Here is a 23390-nt window from a genome sequence, read left to right as displayed (position 1 = left end):
CAGTGTTGCTTCAATCAATAATTTTACTAAATAAAAAGCTACTCCCCTGGGATCTGATGCAAATCATAAAAACCTGAATTCATAATATTTAGGGCAGAGATTCCCTTACTGAACCCTAAGAAAAATAAAATCCGAGCATCAATGATACGTCTAATTTTTTAAACACCTATTTATTATCTTAAGGTGAAAAAGAAAATTTATAAATACTGTAGCTGTTTTTTCCATTATACACAAAAGCCAGAATACAAGAATTGTAAAGTCTACAGTATATTCCAGGTTATACCATGAAAAACCATAGATAGATAGATGAATAGGAGATAGATAGTGCCTATCCTTCAGACATGATCCATGACCTTGTGTAGAAGTAACAGACGTATCTTGTTTTTCTAATAATAACTGAGAGCAGTGTAACATTTGCACATATGTATTAGGACAGCTTTTGACTAATGTCAGCCCCTGGTGATGAACCTTGCTAAGTCTCTAGTCAGTGGCTGGAAGCCTGCGGGGCCATAGCATGCTGCCACTACTGCAGTAAGAAGGCTGGAGGATCCTTATGGCAGAAGGGTCTTATTAAATATATAAACGGCAAACATCTGGAGAGATTGCTCTGAGCTAGGTATACTATGGGTAAAGGGCCTAAAAACATGTAAGCTACTACTCTTATCAAGCTTCGGGGCTCCTCAGGAGCTGCTGTGATTACTCTGGCAGCCGTGCAAAGTAACCAAATGACTTTGACATGATAAGGTTTCTTCGTATAAAGAATGATCACGAGAACTGCTGGGTATAATGGGTAGAAGCCCTTCTCACCTCAGTTCTCATTGGTTTTGGAATGAACTATCATGGCAATTGTCCAGCGTTAGAACTTCGGTCTCACAGGTGATATCTCACCTCTCTGTTTCTTTTGCGCCGGGCAGATCATATATATAATGCATGAAGCATAAGACTGGCTTCTCTCCAAGAAAATCAATAGTGCAGCATCAGCTATACGTAAGACATGATGCGTGAGTTATATGCTAAATGCATATTCAGCACCACCGACAAAGATGTTTCTGCCTTCCGGATGTCCTCATTAAAATGTATGATATCTGTATGGCTTTCTGAGGCTCTCAAGAGCTGCACGTTCTGTGAAGTTGCGTTTGATAAATAGACTTTCATGTATTTTTTTTTTCTAAGTTTCTAAGTGCTAAGAAGCTAGTAAGGAATACTTGTTAGACTGTTCAGAGTATGCACTTGGAACCTCTGTGGAATGAACACAGAACACGTCCATATTTAATAAATGTATACTAATCAGCATATGTTCCAAGGGGGAGGGGTGTGCTGAAAGAGGCAACACACAAAAATCGTATATGACTCTTCTGCACAGAATCCTATGGTAGATATTTTATTCTGTAGAACATACAGTGTATCAAACATAAAGCCGCCTAGATCTTGAAGTAGCATTCTGAACAGACTTCCCAGCAGTGTGGTGCTGCAGGCATGGGGCTTCATATTAGGAAAATACCAATAATAATAGCAAAATAATATGAAATATAATAATTGTTATTATTATTATAACTATAGTAATGTTTATTTAGCACCAACAGATTCTGCAGCATTTTTTGCACAATATAAGAAAAGGAAATCACTATCCCTTTAATTTGGTAATTGCTTAGAAAAACACATCTGCTTTCTTCCAGAGACACCACCAGCCTTGTCCTTAGTTTGGGTGTGGGTTTTGCATCTCAGTTCCATTTAAGGCCTCATTCACACGATCCGTGCCGCGATCTGAAGAATGATCGTGGAATGGATCACCTAGCTGGAGCCCCGCTGCCTTGTATAGATCCCTTCCCCACTGCCCGGCTGCAGACCTGTGCCGTGATCCGCACTAGGACACGTCCTATTTTTACACTGTGCAGGTCGTGGCACGGATCATGTGAATGGCAGCATTCACATCAATGGTCCCTAAAATGTCCATGATGCAGATCCGAGACCATGGACAATTTTACGGGACGTGTGAATGCAGCTCAATGGAGCTCAATTGTAATACCACACACAACCTGGGAACTACCGTAGTGTTTTTACAAGAAAATAGCTTTTTTTTTTTTCTAATCCGAGATAACCCCTGTAATAGCTTTCAGAATAGAGGTGGCCTTGGTGCAGCCATGTCAAAACATCTTTTCCATCCCTATGTTCTAGGTCTTAATCCTGCATCTCATCACCACACATGGACTTGATAATTCACTGTGTAAATTGACTTATACGTGCCACCATATTGGCCTGAAGAGCTAAACACCTCTTCAAAAATATAGTCTTTCCCATACAGAAATCAAGGAACGGGATCAGGCACATATCAACTAGGGCCCAGTAAAAGACTATACCAGCCCGATATTATTAATAACTGTTGTATAATGCATCTAGGACTATGGTCAGTGATTTCTTTTAAGATCCTTAAAGCAAAAGAGAAATTTCCCTGAAATTGTTAGCATTTACAAATAATCCCTACTATACCAATGAAGAACATGATCATTGATAGTTTAGTGTTGTGCACATATCCCATCCTATTTAGCAGATGCTATTTGCCTTACCCTTGTTTTGGCATCGATCTTGGATCCTCGATCAAGCAGAAGTTTCACCATGTTACCATTGCCTCTCTTGGAAGCCACGTGTAAGGGAGTAATGTCATTCTATAAAAAACAAGAGCAAGTCATTAGATATAACATACTTACTTATCATACAAAGAAAGGAAGGAACTCCAGTAGTTTGAATGACAGAACAGCAGTAAAAGCACGATCACCGTTGGCCAATGCGTTTCAGGTTCTACTGGCTCTTAGTCATCGCCTGTTTTTTTTCTGCTTTGTTGATCGAGCTCTGTCTGGATATAGGGGAAAATTGATCGATCAGGGGCTGGCCAATTGGTGAAATGATTTTAGATTAAGTTACCCATGATTTTTTGTTTTTATGGTTTTTTTTCAGTAACCAATTTTTTTTTATTATTATGGATATTTTAATTATTTTTTTTTTCCAAAAAAATAACCACTTCTGACTTTTTACATAGCCACATACGGTTATTTAATAGTAGTCCCCCCATGTGATAATGTCAGAATGAAAAAAAGATGCAGTGTCATAGGTGCCCCTGTTATTTCTAGAGATACGCCTTTGTGTTTGCAATTACATAACATACTCCCTGAACTATACACTATTCATGAAAGTTTAATGTAGAGAAATCCACTGCAATGCAGAATATGGTTTTAAGTTTTCCTTCAGGTATGTTACTTCTGCTCTACTTCCTGCATATTGCACATTTTTCTCACCCAAACTAACCTAGAGCTTGGGAACCTGTGTCCACTCTTTCCAGTGTTACCGTGACATGAATATTATTTCCTAGCTACTTCAGATACAGTTTCTTTCCAGCCTTGCCAGCTATATGCTGAAGTCGCTAATAGCCAGGAGCCATTTCTCCTCCATTATTATTTGCTGGGTTGAAAAAAAGCTCATGGCGCACATGTATGTTTGAAGAATACTGACAGCTCCTACTCTTAAAGAGGTCTCGTGATCATGGGGGTTTCAGCAGTCGGACCCCTATAAGTCAGATTGTTGACTTTGCAAGATTTGAATACCCCTTTAATTTTGGTCTAATATGAAAAATGCTTAGTAAAAAGCAGATGTCTTTTAGAAATTTTTAGACTGCTAAGTTGTCTTTTTTATTACAAAACTGACAAATAATGTTTCAGCCATAAAGGTTTAGGATGTCTATTTATTAACTAGAATAGCGAGTGACTACAAGGAGCAGGTCTGAGTATCTTAATGAATTATATGGAAACTTGTTTTATGTAATACCTCATTTCACCTGTGGTGGTGCTGCAGGGGTTCCCCAATAGACTACAGCTTATCCCTGCTATATTATGTACTGTGTTTAGCTTATTGTAAAAGCATTCTTCAGGCAAAAAAGGAAACAAATACAAAGGATATCCAACCAGTGAAAATTGACTTCTGTCACCCCCCAAGAGGCCATGATGTGAACGCCACAGCCTCTTTGCTTTGTTGTACATTGCTTTGCTTTGTAGTACTATACATAATGGTGATGCAAGATCCTGCAGCATTGACCTGTTCATTAGAATAGGACTATGTGAGTTCCTTGCACTTCAGCTACTAAAAGAACAAGGGTGCAAAACTTGCCCCTTCAATCTGCTGATCAGCTGGGGTGTCAGGAGTAAGACGCCCACCGATCTAATATAGATGACCTATTTGGCAGATAGGCCATCAGCTTATACAGGCTAAATAACCCCTCATTTAACTGACAGCCATCCAGGCCCAACCATGGGTCTCATCCATATTATACTGTTAGTGCAGGTCATTAGACCCTCTGCTGTAAGCACTGCCGCAGTACACCGACTGACCTCAGCATTTTTACCACCCTGCAGACTGACCGCAGCATTTACAGTAAATGCTGTAATAGGCTGGGTTCACTCTACGTATATTTCAGTCAGTATTGTGGTCCTCATATTGCAACCAAAACCAGGAGTGGATTAAAAACACAGAAAGGCTCTGTTCACACAATGTTGAAATTGAGTGGATGGCCGCCATATAACTGTAAATGTTCAGATATTAGGAAGAGCCCGGCACTCACCAAGTAGATTATGCTTCTTTATTGTAGTGTAGCAAACATATGGTACAAGGACGCGTTTCGGCCAAGCATGGCCTTCATCAGCTTAGGGGTGTACACCTCTAAGCTGATGAAGACAATGCTTGGCAGAAACGCGTCCTTGTACCATATGTTTGCTACACTACAATAAAGAAGCATAATCTACTTGGTGAGTGCCGGGCTCTTCCTAATATCTGAACATTTTTCTCACCTCGAGCACCACCGCCACGGAAGTGCCGTCTTCTACATATTTCTACAATATAACGGTAAATAACTGCCATTATTTCAATATAACAGACGTTGTTTTAAAATAACAGCAAATATTTGCCATTAAATGGCGGCCATCCACTCAATTTCAACATTGTGTGAACAGATCCTTTCTATGTATTTAATCCACTCCTGGTTTTGGTTGCAATATGAGGACCACAATACTGACTGAAATATACGTAGTGTGAACCCAGCCATACTGTGTATACTCTATGTGCTAATTTGTGCTTACATCTATTAGGTATTTTACATACAATAGCTTTCAGCCTATTTACTATTAAATTGAGATATCCCATACAAACTACTATGTCTTAGCTAAAAAAAATCCATAAAAATTCTCAGAGAAATATACAATTATTTTAACACTGCTTAAAAATATTGAGTGCGACCTCTGGCTACATAACATATGTTGTTCAGCTCTGTGACCTATGACCCAACAGGGTCACTAGATGTTCCTCTAGCTATGAGGTGTGTGGGTATTGGTCCTCTTATCGGACATCTTTCAACAGGAGATCACCTTTATCAGTTGCAGAAAAATGGTTCCACCATCAAGCAGAATATACATTCTCACGTTACATCTGCTCCTTTCAGTTTTCACGTCCTTTTCAGTTTTTATGTTTTACAGTGCAAAACACACACCTTTATTTTTAGAGTGTATTATTTCCATGCATTTAAGCGCTGACATTTGGCAAAAACATTTCATTCATATATTTAGATATTCTTTAAAAAGTTGAAATGTTGCTTTGTGTAATATATATGTTCTTGAACTCCTTAAATAAATGCTCTGTGTAATGTTAGGGGCCTATGGAGACTTGTCATCTTGTCATCATTTCATTGTATAGCCATTGGGGTATATCATTCAGATCTCCCAGCCTCTCGTATGGCATATCTGCCTGGTTAGGTAACAATATATCCTACAGACCTATTTCTTATATTTAACACCCAGGTTTCCAATAAACAGATATAACAGGATTTTTGTTTTTCACGGTTGCTGGACGTGCACAGCTGGAGAATGGTTCTAAGACTGAGGTAGCTATATTTGATATATACAAGACAACTAAAAGCAACGGGCCACATGTTAAGATATTGACATGTCACGGAAGGCATCCAGCTTGTAAATGTATTTGCTGACTAGGAATAGTCCCCCATATAGTATACACATCATGAGCATTAGACAGACCCCGGGTCACTGGATCTCTGAGAGTGAAAAGGCTACATGATGGATATGTGTGTAGAAGCCCGTCAGTCAGTTTAGGGATGCTAGACAATGCTAACTTTGCCATTCTGGTGGAAAAACCAAATCTCCATTTTGCTCAATCAGCAGGGATGCATTAAGGTGAAATGCTTGGGTTGTATGTCAGTCACTGATAATGCTGCTATGGCATTACAGCAACCATGAGTCAGGTGATCAATAAGGTTTCTTACCATATCACATAAGTGTCATGGGCTCGTCTTGTTGTGCAAAATCCATATAGAGGACTTGTCTGTTGTATCCACTAGACGACTCCCTACAATCAATTCAGCTGAACCCCCTAACCGTGACAGGACTGGCCAATTGTCTAAAGTGTATGGGATGTCCTGACAGATGATGTTGGGGTGGAAAGGAGTGGGTGTGCTGTAGTTTAATTGTTCTTAGAGAGATAACTTTACCAAAGCAGGTTGACAAGGGCTTACCCCTGCTCTCTCCATCGAGAACACACCTGAGTGATCATGTGTACAGAGGGATCGGGACAGATAGCCATCAGCTGAGTGGTACAGGCACCAGTACTACCAATCCAGGGGAGCCTACACCTTTTGGGGACAAGGTGAACTTGGGGGCCTTTATTTTTTGTTTACAATATCACCCCAGAGATTTACAGTCTTTCTTTTTCTTTCCTCCATAAGATCCCATTTAAAAAATTATACACCTAAACCACATATCACTTGATGGGTATTAATAATAATATATGTTTTTGATTACTTATATATAAACTAGTGTGCTGTTCATGCTATCTTGTCTTCTGTCCTTCCTAATACTCTTTTCCAAAGACATCAACCATTACTAAGCCACTTGGCACTAAAGTAGGGTTGGAGCTAAGCATATAGAAGGGGGAGGGGGGCACTCATAGTAAACATCAAACTGGCCTCCAACAATGCTACTAAGTAAAGGGTATGCTGACCGATTCACCCTCCACCCCCTTCCATGGCCAATTCCCTAGTCTATTACTACATTGCAGTTCATTTAGACAGTCTTACAAAGGGGCCCAATTTGAAGGTTATAGGACCAACCAGAACTGGGCCCTGTCTCTCTAAAGAGCCCATAACAACCATATAGGCTACCTCTATAATAAGTACACTGGTAAATGTTATTTTATAAAAAAAAAGAATTTAGAAAGGAAAACACAGCAGTCACCATTTCCTGTAGGACACAGAATTGTGCCCTTATATCATGTGTAGTGATTTATAATGAATCCAATCCTCTATTGTTGACTTACTCTGGCGGTGAAGTCCACAGCTGCTCCCCGGCTTATGAGCAAAGTTGCCACATTAATGTTCCCATAATGTGCGGCTATGTGGAGGGGTGTAAAGCCACTCTGGAAAGACCAAACAAGAGTAATGTAAATTTTATGGATTGGTCAATGTTAGCAATATAATTCATATAAGCTGTATCAATAGCAAAGGCAATAACATTCAAAACCTATTGACACACACTAAGCACCAGCAGTATCCTGATCAATATTCTTGTCTCTTCTGCATTTGACTCATAGATGAACATTTAATGTCTTGCTATTACTGAAACCTATAGGAAGGTCCATAATCAATCCATGCCAGCGTAACACAGGAAAATTATATGTTACTAGTTTATTACAAAGATAAAGGCAGGCACAGTTTAATATGTTGCTTAAGGGCCCGTTCACATGTGCAGGATCTGAAGCAGATTTGATAAAGCGCCAGATTCTGTACATGTTAATGTACTCTAATGGTTATTCCAATCTTATAAAGCTATTCCCTAACCATAGGATAGGGGATAAATTGCTGATCTCAGGGGATCTGACTGCTAGAGCCCCCCGTGATCTTAAGCACGGGGACACCAGTCTCCTGTTAGAATGGAGAGACTCCTCTTCATTCTCTACGGGAGCCAGGGAAACAGACACATACAGAGTTTGTCTGGTTTTGCCAGTTCAAATAGAGAATCAATAGATCAATCTCTTCAAATGGGAGACTGAAGTCCCCATTCTAAAGTTCCCGGGGGTGGGGGTGGGGGCTGGGGAATTCAGCAAATTTTGACCCCATGCAATCAGCTAGTTATAACTTTATCAGATGTGAATACCCCTTTAAACAAACCTCTATTAACAAACTTGAAATATGTTCTTTTATTCATGTTATAGCTTAGGGCCCTATAACATGGCTCCACCCTATACAGTAAATGAGCCCCAATCTTGTATTCAGCATTCATGTAGTCAGCCTTTACGGCACAAGCATTAGGTGAAGAGGACCACAACAATGACTGCTGGGTCACTTGTACATCCAAAAATTTCCTATTACACATGGAGATGGGCGACTTACCGCCAATGATTTTTTTTGACAAATCTAAATGATTGGATCAACTTACTATAGTTTTCTCGTTTATCGTTTAATACTAGCTTGTCGACCGATAATTGCCCTGTGTAATAGGGCCCTTAGCTGGGAAATCCCCAAAGGATTTATATTCCGTTCTACCAATTAAATAAAAAAGTCTGCCTTAAAGAATCGTATTGGTGGAATGAATTAGGATTTCTGCCATTCTATAATGTCACCCTCTCTAAATCTTTCTATCATGCACTAGAACAGCAGGTAAATCCACCATGTTTCGACTGTCTCATCTGTAGACAAGCAGAGTTGTATCTCAGAAGAGATCACAGGAACCAAAGGAGAACCCGTAGGAGGGTCAGCGCAGGTCGACGTCCAGGAGACCAGCAATATCACAGTAGGAGAATCACACACAAAGATGTGACTTAATTGTTCTGTTTAATAGCCCAACACCTTTCGGTCTGTCTGTTGGATCACAGACCTTTATCAAGCATGCTTGATAAAGGTCTGTGATTCAATAGACAGATCGAAACGCATACTTGATAAAGGTCTGTGATTCAATAGACAGACCGAAACGCATGCTTGATAAAGGTCTGTGATCCAATAGACAGACCGAAAACCGTTGCGATATTAAACAGAACAATTGAGTCACATCTTTGTTTGATTCTTCTACTGTGATTTCGCTTGTCTCCTGGACATCGACCTGCGCTGACCCTCCTACGGGTTCTCCTTTGGTCCCTGTGATCTCTTCTGAGATACAACTCTGCATGTTTCTACCCACCTTCGGTGGCTGCAACCCAAGGGATAGCTGAGTGACATCATATACCTACAGTAGAGTTGTTCCTATCATTTCCACAACTCCACAAGGTGAGTGTGTCCATTTTCCACTGGAATAGACACACTAGTCCATTATAAAATGTGCATGGTAGGGGGCCTCCCTATTACTTCTTGCATTAAAGGTACAGTATGCTTCTGTCCTACTGGCAGGATAATAGACTAAGTTTTCACGTTGCAGCTAAATTGCATTGACGGCATCAGATACTGTGTGTGTTTCAACAATGCATTAAATAAACCAATCTTTCTACTGCAAAGTGAGAACATAGCCTTACTTACAGTATGTGTTTGGTGATCTGCAACCTGGAAGTTGTAGGTCACAGCTGGGATATCACAGGTTGCCCTTGACATATCTACATTTTAATAGCAAAAATGCTACATGGAATATAAATATATGTAACCACCCATATACCATACAGTATATGTTATTCATACATCATATTCTTTTTTATTTTGATGGGATGCATAAAGTAAGGGACATATCATTTAGGGGCATCTAATGACGGACATGATCTATCTCACCCTTATAATGGTGGAGAGCAATAGGTTGGAGACCATTGTATTCTATATTAAAGAAAAATCAGAGTTTCATTTTTTAACCCTTGACAGTACATGTCAGTTTTAAACTCATCTTTCCTCTTAACATGCATTCAGCCTTCAATTCATCCTTCAAACAATGTATCTAAGAAACTAGATGCAGATTGTAAAGAGGTAGCAAACATTTCAGCCATGCTAGCCGGTAAAGGGCTTCTTAAGTGAGGGTCTGCCAAATCCCAGTCCAGATCACTGGTTTGCTGACACCAGGTAAGTGCAAGTGTCATGCAGAAAAGCCTACTAGAAAAAGAGTCTAGGAAGCAGTGTGTCAGGACTGTCTGCAGCTCAGGACCAAGTCAATAAAATATTTACGAGGACGTCACAAACGTTATGTGACATGTCGATAATTTGTTTGCGCTCGGTTACAGTTCTTTACTGCAGACAGCCCCGTTTACAGTATTGCCTCCTATTGCACATGCTACCTTATAGTCTAAAGCAAATCAATACTACATAGGAGGCAACACAAAGAAGATAAGGAGGAAGCAGCAGCAGTGCTAAGGTATGAGCAAGTGACTGTGTGTCCATATATACCTCTGTTGTCCTATTCACCATCACCTATGTTTACACATTGGGAGGCAAAGAAGGGGAAAAGAATGAATGGTTAGTCCACCAGTGATGATATGGATGACATAAGATGAGGATCATAGTATGGGATGATCACAAGGCAGACACAGTGGGGTGGGGGGATACGGCTGAAGACCAGTGTTAGAAAGTACTTCTGCATGCCTTATCATGCAGGTTAGACAAAAAGGATGGGATCCTCTACAGAAATGGCTCTGGTGTGATATTATACTGGATTCAGAAGAGATAGAGACATTTATTTCACATATCTATAGTGCTAGAAATATTTTATAAAAACAACATACAGATCTAAGGGACATTATACGTAATTTAGGATGATACACTACAGCACAAAGCCAAGGTGACTCCTTATTAAAAAAAAAAAATTAGTCAAAGCTGGTAAGACAGTGAGAAGCTGCTGGGCACTGTTCCAGTGACTCAGGTAAAAGGTGAAAGCTTTTATTAAAATATAGTAAGGGCTTTTAATTAGGGTGTACCAATTACAGCACTATACAATAACCTCATAAAGCTGCCATATAGTGCACAAACTATAGTGCTATACAGTGTCTAAATATTACCCAAATAGCACATTTCATTTTGCTTTATTTACACAAAACCTGCCAAATTGAAAATTGAATACAATCCATAAGCATCATGTTATAGCACAGGAGGAGTTGAGCAAATTGTTATAAAGTTTTGTAAAAAAAAGTTTCTGTCATTTATTCATGTAAATCTCTGTTCAATGAGAGCTAAGTAGTCATGTGGGTGGTTCTAAAAAGTGACTGACAGCCCACTTAAAGGGGTATGCCCCCCAAAATCTTTACACTATGAAGCTGCTACGGTGCGGGACCGGGAGAAGACCTGCGCCTGGACAGGTAATGTATAAAACAAGGGCTGCAAGGACATCGCTAAACGATTGTCGGGCGATGGAATAGGCCTAGTAAACGAGCTCCGATCTAGCAGATCGACGCTCGTTTACGTTGTTGATCGGGCCCTGCTCGGCCTGTGGAATAGGACCCTTAGCTATCAGGGACGGGACTGCAGGAGACTGGAGGGAGACAGTGATAAGCATGGGCCGGGGTGGGGTTGTTTAGTGTCATGGACCAGGCTACACAGCGAAAACAGTGATCCTGCAGCAGGCTGGGAAGGGTGTCAGCTGTCAGAGAGAGCTGATCAGGAGATGCTGCAGATCAGTGTCCCTCTGTGACTGCTGTATGCAATGACACCTACCCCCCCCCCCCCCAACTTCCCCCCCTTCCAGTCTCCCCTCACTGTCACAGTCCTGAGTTTAATGTGCAATGTAGTAATGAGGAGCAGTGGACAAGAAAGAAAGCTAAGGGAGAAGAACTGAATTATGGGTAATGTAGTTTCCGGGGCGACGCCATCTTTGATATAAACAGGCTTTTTATAAAACTTTTAACCCAGGAACGGCAGCAGCTAGAAAGATGGGGGACTTGGTGAGTAATTTTTTAGCCTTTGGGGGGAATACTCCTTTAAAGGGGTTATCCAGCGTGGGGGCACTTTTTTGGGGGGACCGGGGAGGAGGTGGCTGAAATAAAAGACGTCCACTTACCTCCCCAGCCACCTCCTTCACGGTCCCCCCCAAAAAGTGCCCTTACGCTGGAGCACCCCTTTAACTACTTAGCCAAGAATTGAAAAAGAAGTCAAATAGGAGGGCCTACAATTGTATCTAAAGACTCACTTATACACACAGGTACTGTAGCTGTCAGTCACTGAGTAGGACCACCCACCTGACCACTTACATTCATTACTAGTTATCCTGAAATCTTTCCCACAAATTTATATAGCAATCTGCTCAACTCCAGCTGTACTAAAACTTGATGCTGACAGGTTAAACAACTTTGAACTGTTATTCTGGGGTTCTTGCTGTTTTTCCCTCTCTATATCCAAGACACAACAAGAAAGATACATTAAAGCTGTGTACAGTACATCCTAGACGGCATAAACCGGAACAGACCATCCGAGAATGTAGTAGATTTATCACAGTGGCTTCTACTGTTTGAATATCTGGACTCTAGACCTGTCTAGTCTAAGTTTGCAGCATCTTTTAATTCTATTTTTACACTAAAATTAATAACAACTGTGCCGCATTTCATGGGAACCTGTCACCATGAAAATGCTATCTTATCTATCAGCATCATGTTATAGAGCAGGGCAGATTGTGGGAAAGCAACCAGTACAATTTGTAACTTGTAAATTCCTGCTATTTCCATTCTTAGTAGTCCAGTGGACAGTGCACATAATGATAGGACCAACCACTGGACTCCTAAGCATAGGAAAATAAGAGATTTCAATCAATGAATGACAAGTTATACTAAATATTTCCCCACAAGGATACATATCAGTGTGTTTAACTTTCTCTATTCTATAACATTATGACACATTAGATAGCATTTTCATGGTGACAGATTCCTTTAAAGGAAGGAATATTTATGTCCCCTTCTTCAAGTGTACATGCCTGTCCAAAAACAATCTGAATTCCTCAATAAGTATCTGTGTACCTAAATGTTATGGATGCAAACCATCCCTCTTGTACATCTCCCTTTTGGACCAACTTTAACCATAATCCTCTGCCCCGTTTTTGTGTACTATGTAGTTTAATCCATATGCTAATGAGGCAGTTTGGTGCCATGGGTGCGGGACTAACACCCTCCGGTAGTCCCTTCCAGCCATCTCGCCCCGCCGAATGCGTCTTCATCTGGGTGTCTGTGGTTCATTAGAAGGAGTGGGGTGGCTGGGGTGGATTAGTACACTTAAATTGGTAGTCCTGCCCTTAGTACATGATATGCTTCATTAGCATATGGAATAATCTACAAACTTAAGGGTACGTTCACACTGAGGGAAAAAAGGTGGAAACTTTGAGTGGAATCCCTGCCCCAGACTCCGCTTGGAATTCCGCCTGTCTCAGTGTCTCAATGATAAGTATAGGGCGTCTCTGTTCTCCATGGCGCTCCGCTAAAATAATTGTCATGTCACTGTGTGAACATACCCTAATAATGAGGATCAAGGTAAAGTCCTCTAGGGATTCTCTAAGCACTGAGAATTAGGGAAAGAAAAAAACCTTCATCCTCATTACCCCATACGCTATCAGGACATAACAGGTTAAATGTGTCACAGCCCATTTTAAGCCACCTCAAATTAGGTGCAAATCGGCTGCCAGCTGTGGGTTCAGCCAACTTTAGTGCATGGGATTCTTAAAACTAAAGGAAGATTCGATGAGTGTTGTGGTGGAGGAGCTTCTTGAAATAAGAATGTTATATCGCATAACTATATGCATGGCCATGTACCTTATTTAACCATATATCATAAAGAGATAAGGGTAACAAATGTATGCTAACAGTAGGCAAGGATAGAGTTAGTCCCTAGGCATTTTATTACTATAAGGCCATGTTCACACAACAATTTGCAACAACATAGTATACACTCCGGCCGGGATCCCTAGCGGCCGCATGGAAAACTGACATGTCAGTTTTGTGCGGCCGCTAATCATTGAATAGTAGCTGCACAAGCCTGACAGGTCACACAATGGAGAGTGCAGCTCCGGCCGCACTCACCACTGTCAGTTATGGTGAATTGGGATGCAGGCCCACACAGATGCGCTGGCATCCCAATTCAGCACAAATGAAGATCATCTGGCCGGTACTGCAGTACCAGCCAGGATGATCTTCACTGACACACGCTGTTCTGTGACTCAGCAGGGTCACAGAAAAGTCAGTGTCATACACCGTGTGAACATGGCCTAATTGTGTATTTTACCTTTAAAAAGTAAAGGCTGTTGCACCTATCCAGTAAGACTTGTTTTCCATACAAAAATATGTTTGTCCAATGTACTTACAATCAAACCCTATGGGCTTCTAGGGATGCACTTGGCCTAGGTTTTCAATAGCTCCACTATAAGTGTTGACAATTTCTGCAGTATTTTGGTACCATGTATCTGCCCTATATATGGGTCTCCTCTAATATTGCTTTGCATCTGAGCGGCGCAGACATTCCTGGGAGCAGGTTGTGTTGGCACATGCACTGCACAAATAAAGGTAGACAATAAAAAAAAAAAAAACTTAACCGGCAACTTAAAAGTGTGCCCAGAAATTTTTAGAACAGAATTAATAAGTAAACAAAATTATACGTAGGGTGGAAGCAATAGAGACAGAAGATTCACAGAAGGAAAGGCTTGCAGTGCTTCTCTGGGAAATGCTTTGCTGGAAGATATTTGACGGTATTATATCATGCACACTATTGTTTTTAGTAAATCCACATAAAAACCAACAAACCTTGGATTCCACATCAGCATTGTGGTCATTCTGCAAGAGAAGAGCTGCTGCTTTTGTGTCATCCTTCCGGGCGGCAATGTGTAGAGCCGGCAGGCGGACTTTTCCTTTTGTATCATTTTCAAGAAGAAGAGAAACCACTTGGTCATGACCCTGCTGAAGGGCGACGGCCAGAGGTGTGAAACCATCCTGAGAGAGCAAATGAGATTATTTTAACTTGTGAAGAAAACAAGTCAATAGCAATTGGACACTGGAGATGTCGCTTATGTAAGGCCAGGATAGCCATAACAGAGTCTAATACCTAAATCTATAATGGTGGCCATTAATTGTCCTCTGCTCTCATATTTTTGCATACTTTGCTTCTTAAAGGGAACCTCTCATCTGCAGAATTATGTTAAAGGACAGGGCAAGCTGAGCAGATTGATATAGATAGTTTTGTAGGAAAGAGTCAGTTTAACCTGTATATTATTCATTTAAATCACTGCTTATTCTTGGCTTAGGAGTCAAGTAGGCGGTCCTAATCAGTGCATGCACACATAGGAAGACTGTCAATCACTGAGCAGGACCACCCCCTGGACTACTAGGCACAAATAGAAGGCGGTTTAATATGTTCCAATGAAGCTTTTTCCATAAAACTATATAACAATCCCCTCATCTTCTCCTTGCCTCTAACATGAAGCTGGTAAAGCAGAAAATTTTTTAATGATGACAGGTTCCCTTTTGACATTCCAAAAAATTCATGAATTTTAATAATATATTATTTATTGCAGTAAACTGTATTATAGTCAAACATTTCAGGATACTATTTTTATATACATGATAAATATAATACACCCTATGTGAAATATAACAGCATCCATTAACAATACAGTAGACAATATGCACAGTAGGTTTTCTGATGTCACAGAGACCTTGGGTTTATGTTCACACTTAAAGGATACACTGTGGATTTTATACTGCGTATTTAATGCTGCACATTTTACGCTGTGTTCCATTATTTATTTGTATTGATTTATTCTTCTAGTATAACTAAACACAGTACTAAATCTACAGCAAGAAATTCTCAGCATATATATATATATATATATAAAACATATATACCCTATACCCTGAGCATTGAATTGAACTCTTACCTCTGTAGCAAGACTTTGGCTTGCTCCATTGTCTAGCAAAAATTTTACAACATCCAAGTGGTTTTCCTGTGCTGCCATATACAGTGGAGTGAAGCCATTCTGGAAGACAGAAATAAGAGAGTACAAATATTTAGTACACATATTTTAGCTTCTCTTCTATGCAGTAGCATCTCTTGAACATAGAACAGTTATTCCTATTTTTTATGTTATTTTATTTTATAAATCTTTGCATTTTTACCTCCAATTAATGTTTTGTAGGGGCATTTGTAAGACATACTCCCCCACAAAAGGGGCATATTTTGAGGCTGAAGCCATTTTACCAAACCTAGTGCTACTATCATCTGGAAGACTAAAACCTGGCTATGAAACATTGCCCTAGAGCAGAGATGGGGAACATCCGTCCCGCTGGCCATATACAGCCCCTGAGATCTTCTGATGAGGCCCGTGGCGACTAAGAATGTAAAGTAAGTGGCAATACCTACAATGTACGCATCGCCACTCACTACTGTACAGGAGCAGGGAGTCCCTGCTCCTGTACGTACATTTGGTAGTGTACATAATTCACGTACAAAAGCAGGAACTCTCTGCTCCTGTACACTACTGCAGTGCTTGTCTTTTGTCGACCACGCGCAGTGGCATAATTAAATCTGTGGAAGACCTGCACCGCTTTGGGACAGGCTGCAAGAGAAGGGAGAGGACTTGGCCAGTACTGGAGTGGAGGAAAGGTGAGTATTTTTTTTTTTTTTTTTTTTATAAATGTTTATTTTTCAACAATTTTTATATTTTACATAATTTTACACATAACAGAGAACATAAAATGTACACTAAAAAAAGAAAAAATTGAATCTTGAGACTTCCAAAAACACTGCTTAGAGAGGCGTCACAAAGTCCGTTCGGAACTCAATTCTGAATGTAGATAATAATAGATAATACCAACAGCAAATAACATACATTATTAACATTAGTGCAAGAACAGGACCCCTCAAGTCCACCTAAAAACTACATATGCGTTATCAGTGCACAGAGTCCAGAAAGAGAATGAATCGGTGCAAACAGAAGACAAAAGACAACACAAAACACAGGGGAAAACACAGTAGGTTGCCAAACCGTCCCATTCTTAGCGTCCCAGGGGTCCCAGACCACCCTAAATTTATCCACCCAATTTGTATTCAAAGCAGATAGCTATTCTATCTGGCGAGTATCAATAATTCTATGTCTAAGCATCATTTGTGTAGGGGCACCCATAACCCTCCAACAGGTTGGAGGAACTTGTGGGAACAATTGATGCAGCAAATCTGGGGTATGGTACCAATGCATTATGGTCTTCAACTTATTTTCTTTATACACCAAACAAACTGATGACTTTGCTGCCCGAGACCAAACTACCTACCATGTTTCATAAGAGAGCTCTCTACCTAAAGGAAAGGTGAGTACTTTAAACATGTACAGTGGTGCTTTGGATTACGAGCATAATTTGTTCCGGGAGTGTGCTTGTAAACCTAATCCACTCTTAAACCAAAGCAACGGAGATCACCTCTACAGTCCTGTCCCCTGATGCAAGTCCCAGCCTGAAGTGGATCTGCCATGATTTGGAAGGTGATGGAGACTTCCTGGGTCAGAATACAGGGCTGTAGACCATGCAGACCATGCCCGTCCCCCACTCTCCCTCCCACTCAGTACAGGGAGCTCTTAAACCAAAGCAATGCTATTAATACAAGTTACAATTTTGAAAAACTGTGAGACCTTCTTCCAAAACGCTGTAAAAGTTTTTATTTATTTACCATATTTATTTTTTAAGTGAAAGTGTTGCTTTAAAGTGTCGTGAATTTTTTTTGCAGAAATCAATAGTCCAGGCGATTTTAAGAAACTTTGTAATTAGGTTTATTAGCCAAAAAATGCATTTTTATCATGAAAAAGCAGTTTGAAGCTCTCCCCCCTGTCTTCATTGTTCTCATATGGAGAGAGCTAAAGAAAAGACCAAAACAGGACAACAAAGAGTTAATCTACAAATCCATCACCCTCTATCTCCTCTGACAGTCAGCACTGACCTCTCTGAGCTCTGATTACAGCTGTCACCCAGCTCTGTGCCTGTAATCCTCTATCTGCTTTCTGCTGTCGCCTAACTCCCCCCTTCCTCCTCCCCCCTCCCCTCTCCCTAGAACAGACTGGGTACGTCTGATGCAACAAGTCACAATTTCCTGATTTTTTGCAATGGATGGAAAAGAGGAGGCGGGGGGGGGGGGGGGGGGCCTTGGGAAAAGGCTTTTTAAATGCAGATAATGGCAGATTTGGCTAATAAACCCAATTACTAGATTACTATTTCTTTCAGCCCTGGGATACCAAAAGATTTCAGAAAATTGTCTGTGAATGTATGTCCTTCTTTGGATCATATTTAGCAGGTACTAAATAATACTTGCAACATCAGCTTCAAGAATTGACTGTTCACTTGCCTACTACATAGCCCACCTATTGTCAGCTGCCATGGTCATGAGATAATAAATGTTATTCCCTGCATCTGTCGCTGGTTTTAAGGTTATGCGCAGATGTGTATGTCACTTGCACCTACTACAGTGCTATTATTTTATGTGATACCATACTTGCTATTATAGTCGCACTGTAAAGGACAGTGTAATCTTCTGTAGGTGACACTGACATGTTCCTGACACTCTGCACTTGTTTGCTTCTGTGATTAAAATAAGATTAACTGGGGAATACTGTGGAAAATTCCTATACAGAGCCCTGATGTAAGGTTTCAATGAGGAGATTAGCCAGGAATGTGTTTCATAGACTGTTAGGAGAAGCCATTACCTCACACTGGCTTAAAGGGTCTCTGTCATTAGGAAAAAAAAAAAAAGGTATCGGACTGTTGGGCTCCTAATCACCCCATCTAATTGAACCATAGGTCCATGGAGCCATTGACCTGCAGCAAGATGGGGAGCACAGCAAGCCAGGGAGAGAAGCGCTTAGCTGCGCACTTCTCCCGACCTGTTCTACCAATTGGTGAGATCCTAACTAGGGTATGGGCAGGCTTGCCACTCCACCCATCTACAGTACATTAGACTTCCTTAGGAATGGAATGAAGAATCAGCCCATACTTCAGTTAGCCTTTTTACTGTATGTGGTATCATTCACTTTTGTTATCTTAAAAAGTATTTGACAGTGTATCATTTAACACTCACATGTATTTATTTGCTTCTATACTGTGTTTAAATTGTTTTTTGAGAAAATGTATTGGTATTCATATCCTATTTGAAAGGAAAAGCAGATGTCAAAACATGGGGTGAAATATTTCCTGGGCAAAATCTGGAGGACTGCGTGTCTGTATATCCTATGGATGGCCCACTGAGCAGATTTACAATGATTTATTTTCCATAAGGTGGCGCTGTAGGCAAACACAGAACCTTTTCCAGGTGGCAGCATGGCAACGTGTCACCAAGACTCTTCTCACATAGTGGACAGCCCCTTTAAAATGCCCAGTGAGTATGCGAGCCTTTACAGAGTCTGATAAGCCCTCAGCTGTCAGGTCTTTAGACATTTTTCTCATACCACTTGAAGCAGAACATAGATATGCAAAAGAACATCACCAGACTGTTTCCGGCATGACTGCCAACAATGACCATCTTCTGAGCACATTCTAATTTTCCCTATAGCTTTTATTTTTACCTACAAGGTATATAAATAAGGAAGCCGAGTTAAATGCATAAAAACTTTTTAAGGGAAGACATGGATCAATTGGTGGCGTCAATAACTAGATATCTTTGTTTTATTTTTTATTTTGCAATCTGATGATGTTGATAATTTGCACTGAGTTAATTTTATTTGTAGATCATCAAATACAATTCAAGATGCTGCCTCATTAATGATACAATGTTGTATCGCAGAGATGCCAAGAAAACAGCTTTAGTCCAATAAAGGAATATGCAAAACTAACACCCACCAACCATTTGTGTTCTTATGTCGGCACCCATGGCATAGGCTCAGAATGCCATCATTTACTCATCAAATGTACCTAAATTTATTCTTAACACAAAAATAAATATACATACATACGTTTAAAAGTAACTTGGATTGAGAGCGTTTTTTATGAAGAGCTCACAGTTTTTCAAAATTAGAACTTGGTTTAAGAGCATTGCTTTCGTTTAAGAGCTCCCTGTACTGGGTGGGAAGAGGAGCGGGGGAGGGGCATGGTCTGCATAGTGGGGTCTACAGCACTGTACTCTGACCTCACTTTCAATATCAGAGCAGGTCCACTTCAGGCTGGGGCTTCCATCAGGGGACAGGATGGTGGAGGTAATCTCTACATAGCTGTAACCCCTCTCTCCCCGGACAGAGAGTGCTGCATGTATGTGCCCACTTCTCCATTACTTCTCCATTACTGTACAGTAACTTATAATATGACACATTAAACTGTTTCTAAATGTTTGTTTCATTTGTTTTACATGTTATTCAGAATAAAAAATCATTATTTTTGGGGTGTGGAACCAATTGTCTGTTGATTTCTTATGGGAAAATTTGTTTTGGTTTAAGAATGATTTGGATTACAAGCACAGTCCCAGAACGAATTATGCTGGTAATCCAAGGCACCACTGTATATATATATATATATGGTCAGGACAGGGGAGGTAGGGACAAGACAAGACTGTTAGGCCTAATACTGAGCCCACCCACTGTCCCTACCTACTTGCCTCAAATGGCCCTATGTAGCTGCGGACAACCACCAAGGCGGTCCCTGCTCTAGTATAGATGTAACACAGAACAATACAGACGAACAAACACAAAGGAAGAGTCAAACAAGCCAAAGTCCAAACCAAACGGGCAAACCAGTACAAAGTATGAAGGTATGAACCTTTATAGCCAGCACTGAGAAACTGTCTCAGCTTTCTTTTATGAGGATCAAGAGCCCGGTCCGGATCCCTATTGGACCGGCACTCTGATCCTCCAGGTTCTGGACAGGCAGGGGAACAAGTCAGTCAAAAGACTTGCTCAGCTGCAGCAATCAAGTCTTGCAGAGCTTTGTGTAAATCCTGCATTGCCGGATGCTGAGAAGCAATCGGGCGTGTCACACAAAAGCAAAAACCAGGCCCAGTTCACACCAGGCTACTCCAAAAGTAGGTTGACAGTATGTGTAATAGGGTTATGAATGGGAAGATTTATCAAACATAGTGTAAAATAAAACTGGCTCAGTCGCCCCTTGCAACCAATTAGATTCCTCTTTTCATTCCTAACAGACTCTTTGGAAAATGAAAGGTGGAATCTGATTGGTTGCTAGGGGCAACTGAGTCAGTTTCACTTTACACCATGTTTGATAAATCTCCTCCTTCATAAACCTATTACACATAGGGGGACATTTATGAAGCCAAAAAGGTGTATTTTTTGGCGTAAATTTATTCGCAAATGGTCTTTTTGCAAATAAATATTCGCATCTGGCCATTTTTTGCCCGGTACGCCAGGGGGGCGGAGAGGGGGGTAGGAGGGGGTAGAACTGGGGGTGCGGACTCTGGATCTGGTGTGCACGGGATTTATGTAGAGGCGTTGCGCCTCTACATAAATCGGAGTACTGTCGGCAATGCAGGTACATTTTTAAACACGGCGCAGAAAGCACCGGACTTAATAAATGCCCCCCATAATGTCCACCTAATTTTGGACCAGCCTGTTTATATATATATATATATATATATATATATATATATATATATATATGATGGGGATAAAGGCCAGGATATTTAGGGGTGCTTTCTTACATTGCAGTTGTCACGTGTGAACAAAACCGTGCCCATATGCAGTTGACAATAATAGATTTGCCGGTTAGGTCAGAAGCTTATGACCACTGAATGTGGGCCTGGGTTTGTCCACGTGTGGCAGCTAGAAGTAGCCTAGCAGGGTAAATTGGGAACATATTAGTTTTCCTTCTTTAGTATTCTTTGTAAAGGTGGCCATATACCTTCAATTCGGCTGACAGTTATCTCTCCCATCCTTCCCATACACATGAACAATCGGCACAGGCAAATGTTCCTGTGTTTCCTATGGGGAGGGGTAGGTGCAGCCAAACAGCGGCTTATCTCTCCAAGAACAAAGGGGATCAGGCAGTGAAAATCCATCACGCTCAACTCCTATCTGTACTGAAATCATTTGTTCGGTGGAGTCTTGGGGGACCCCATACACCTTATGCTGACGCCAGCAGCGGTTTCAGCTGGCATAGATATAAAGTATATGGGGAGAGTTCCAATCTTAGACACAATGCTACATCATTTAGGGGAATAGACTTACAACAAGCTATATGTGCTAGATATATAGTTTATGTACTGCATAGTGAATATTTTGACCGAAATTTACAGAGGTCAGCAGCTCAACCTCCACATGAGATTTGGTTGTCCCTCCAAAACTTTAATGGTAACTGGACGTACTGCTGTATACCTTATAATAAAAGCATTTTCTATCTATATCAACAGCCATGCCAGCCATTACTGCAACTGTAATAAAAACATGTGTCAGCAAGTGGTAGACAAATCACATAAAATATCATGGTCGACCAAAGTTGTCACGTAGTCCCTGCCTAAGTTGGGGACTTATATAAGGTCAAGCCAAAACCGACTTAGCGGCTGCAATAGTAACAAAGTATCAAGGAGAAACTCAGAGGCAACTCTCCGCCCAAAGAATCCAGACCCTCTCTCATTTGCACATCATGGACCACTAAGATAAGCCATTAATCTACTCAGATGCCTTTGGGTGTTGCAGCTGTCATCCTCACAGTAAAATCGCTTCCTCAAACAGCTGAATAAAGATCTGAAAAAAGGCAACTAAACTACTTCACATGAGCTGGAGGCCATAGGGGTCTCAATAGTGTGGGAATGTCAGCACTGCCAATCAGGTCCATAGGAAAGATGTAATATCCGTACCCACCATCATACACCTTCTAAGCTGTTTACATCGTTTCAGTTTTATGCATTTCTGCAACTGGGAAATAATTTCTGTCTATTCTTCCTCTAGGAAAGGAGGAAATCCAGCTGACTGTACTCTCACACTCTCATTATTCATTCAGACCATGTAACAATGCAGTTTGCACAACTGTAATGGATATATACCAGTACCGGCTCAGAACCTGTCTGTGTACAACAGCCGCCCGGATCATCAATAATTGCAGAGTATTCATTATTATTGATTTCTAATGTCATTTCCATACAGCAAAACGTAATAAAGCTTCTAATGTGAATGACATCATTTCTACATTCAGTGACGTTCATTCATAGACGTTAAAGGGTATGTCCAGAACATGACATTCAGAAATATTCTACATAAAAATTTAAATGGATTATCTGGAAGAAGAAAAAACTACTTTCTTACAAAAACAGCACCACCCTTGCCCCCAGGTTTTGTGTGGTACTACAATTCAGCTCCATACACTTCAATGCAAGTTGGCCATGTTTTTCTAAGCCTTTAGGTTACAAATATACTGCATTACAAATATTTTACTGATCTTGAGTTACATATGTGCTTTAGTCCAGAGCTGCAATATCCCAACATCGCCTGCAGAGTGGCAAGTGT

At 40.7% G+C, this 23390-nt stretch overlaps 1 protein-coding gene and 1 long non-coding RNA gene across 8 annotated transcripts in view; one reads left to right on the top strand and one right to left on the bottom strand.

The window, feature by feature from the left end:
• ANK3 (ankyrin 3) overlaps positions 1-23390 on the bottom strand; it is a 506950-nt gene that overhangs the window by 131628 nt on the left and 351932 nt on the right. For 4 of the 7 annotated variants that reach the window (XM_069980294.1, XM_069980297.1, XM_069980298.1 and 1 more), the window contains 4 exons: positions 15849-15947; positions 14719-14904; positions 7363-7461; positions 2565-2663 (listed from right to left, as the gene is read on the bottom strand). In XM_069980294.1, the coding sequence (XP_069836395.1) occupies positions 2565-2663; positions 7363-7461; positions 14719-14904; positions 15849-15947 (483 nt within the window). Of the gene's footprint in view, positions 1-2564; positions 2664-7362; positions 7462-10396; positions 10421-14718; positions 14905-15848; positions 15948-23390 lie in introns of all 7 variants that reach the window. The other 3 variants (XM_069980293.1, XM_069980295.1, XM_069980296.1) reach the window with 1 other exon arrangement.
• Positions 11805-23020, top strand: LOC138799311 (uncharacterized). The gene is made up of 3 exons (XR_011364237.1): positions 11805-11883; positions 16107-16312; positions 22836-23020. It is a non-coding gene; the product is annotated as an uncharacterized lncRNA (long non-coding RNA).

The sequence above is a fragment of the Dendropsophus ebraccatus genome, chromosome 8, assembly GCF_027789765.1.
Source record: "Dendropsophus ebraccatus isolate aDenEbr1 chromosome 8, aDenEbr1.pat, whole genome shotgun sequence".
Taxonomy (NCBI): domain Eukaryota; kingdom Metazoa; phylum Chordata; class Amphibia; order Anura; family Hylidae; genus Dendropsophus; species Dendropsophus ebraccatus.
Note: the sequence above shows the minus strand (reverse complement) of the source record. Positions and strands in the feature narration are given on the sequence as shown.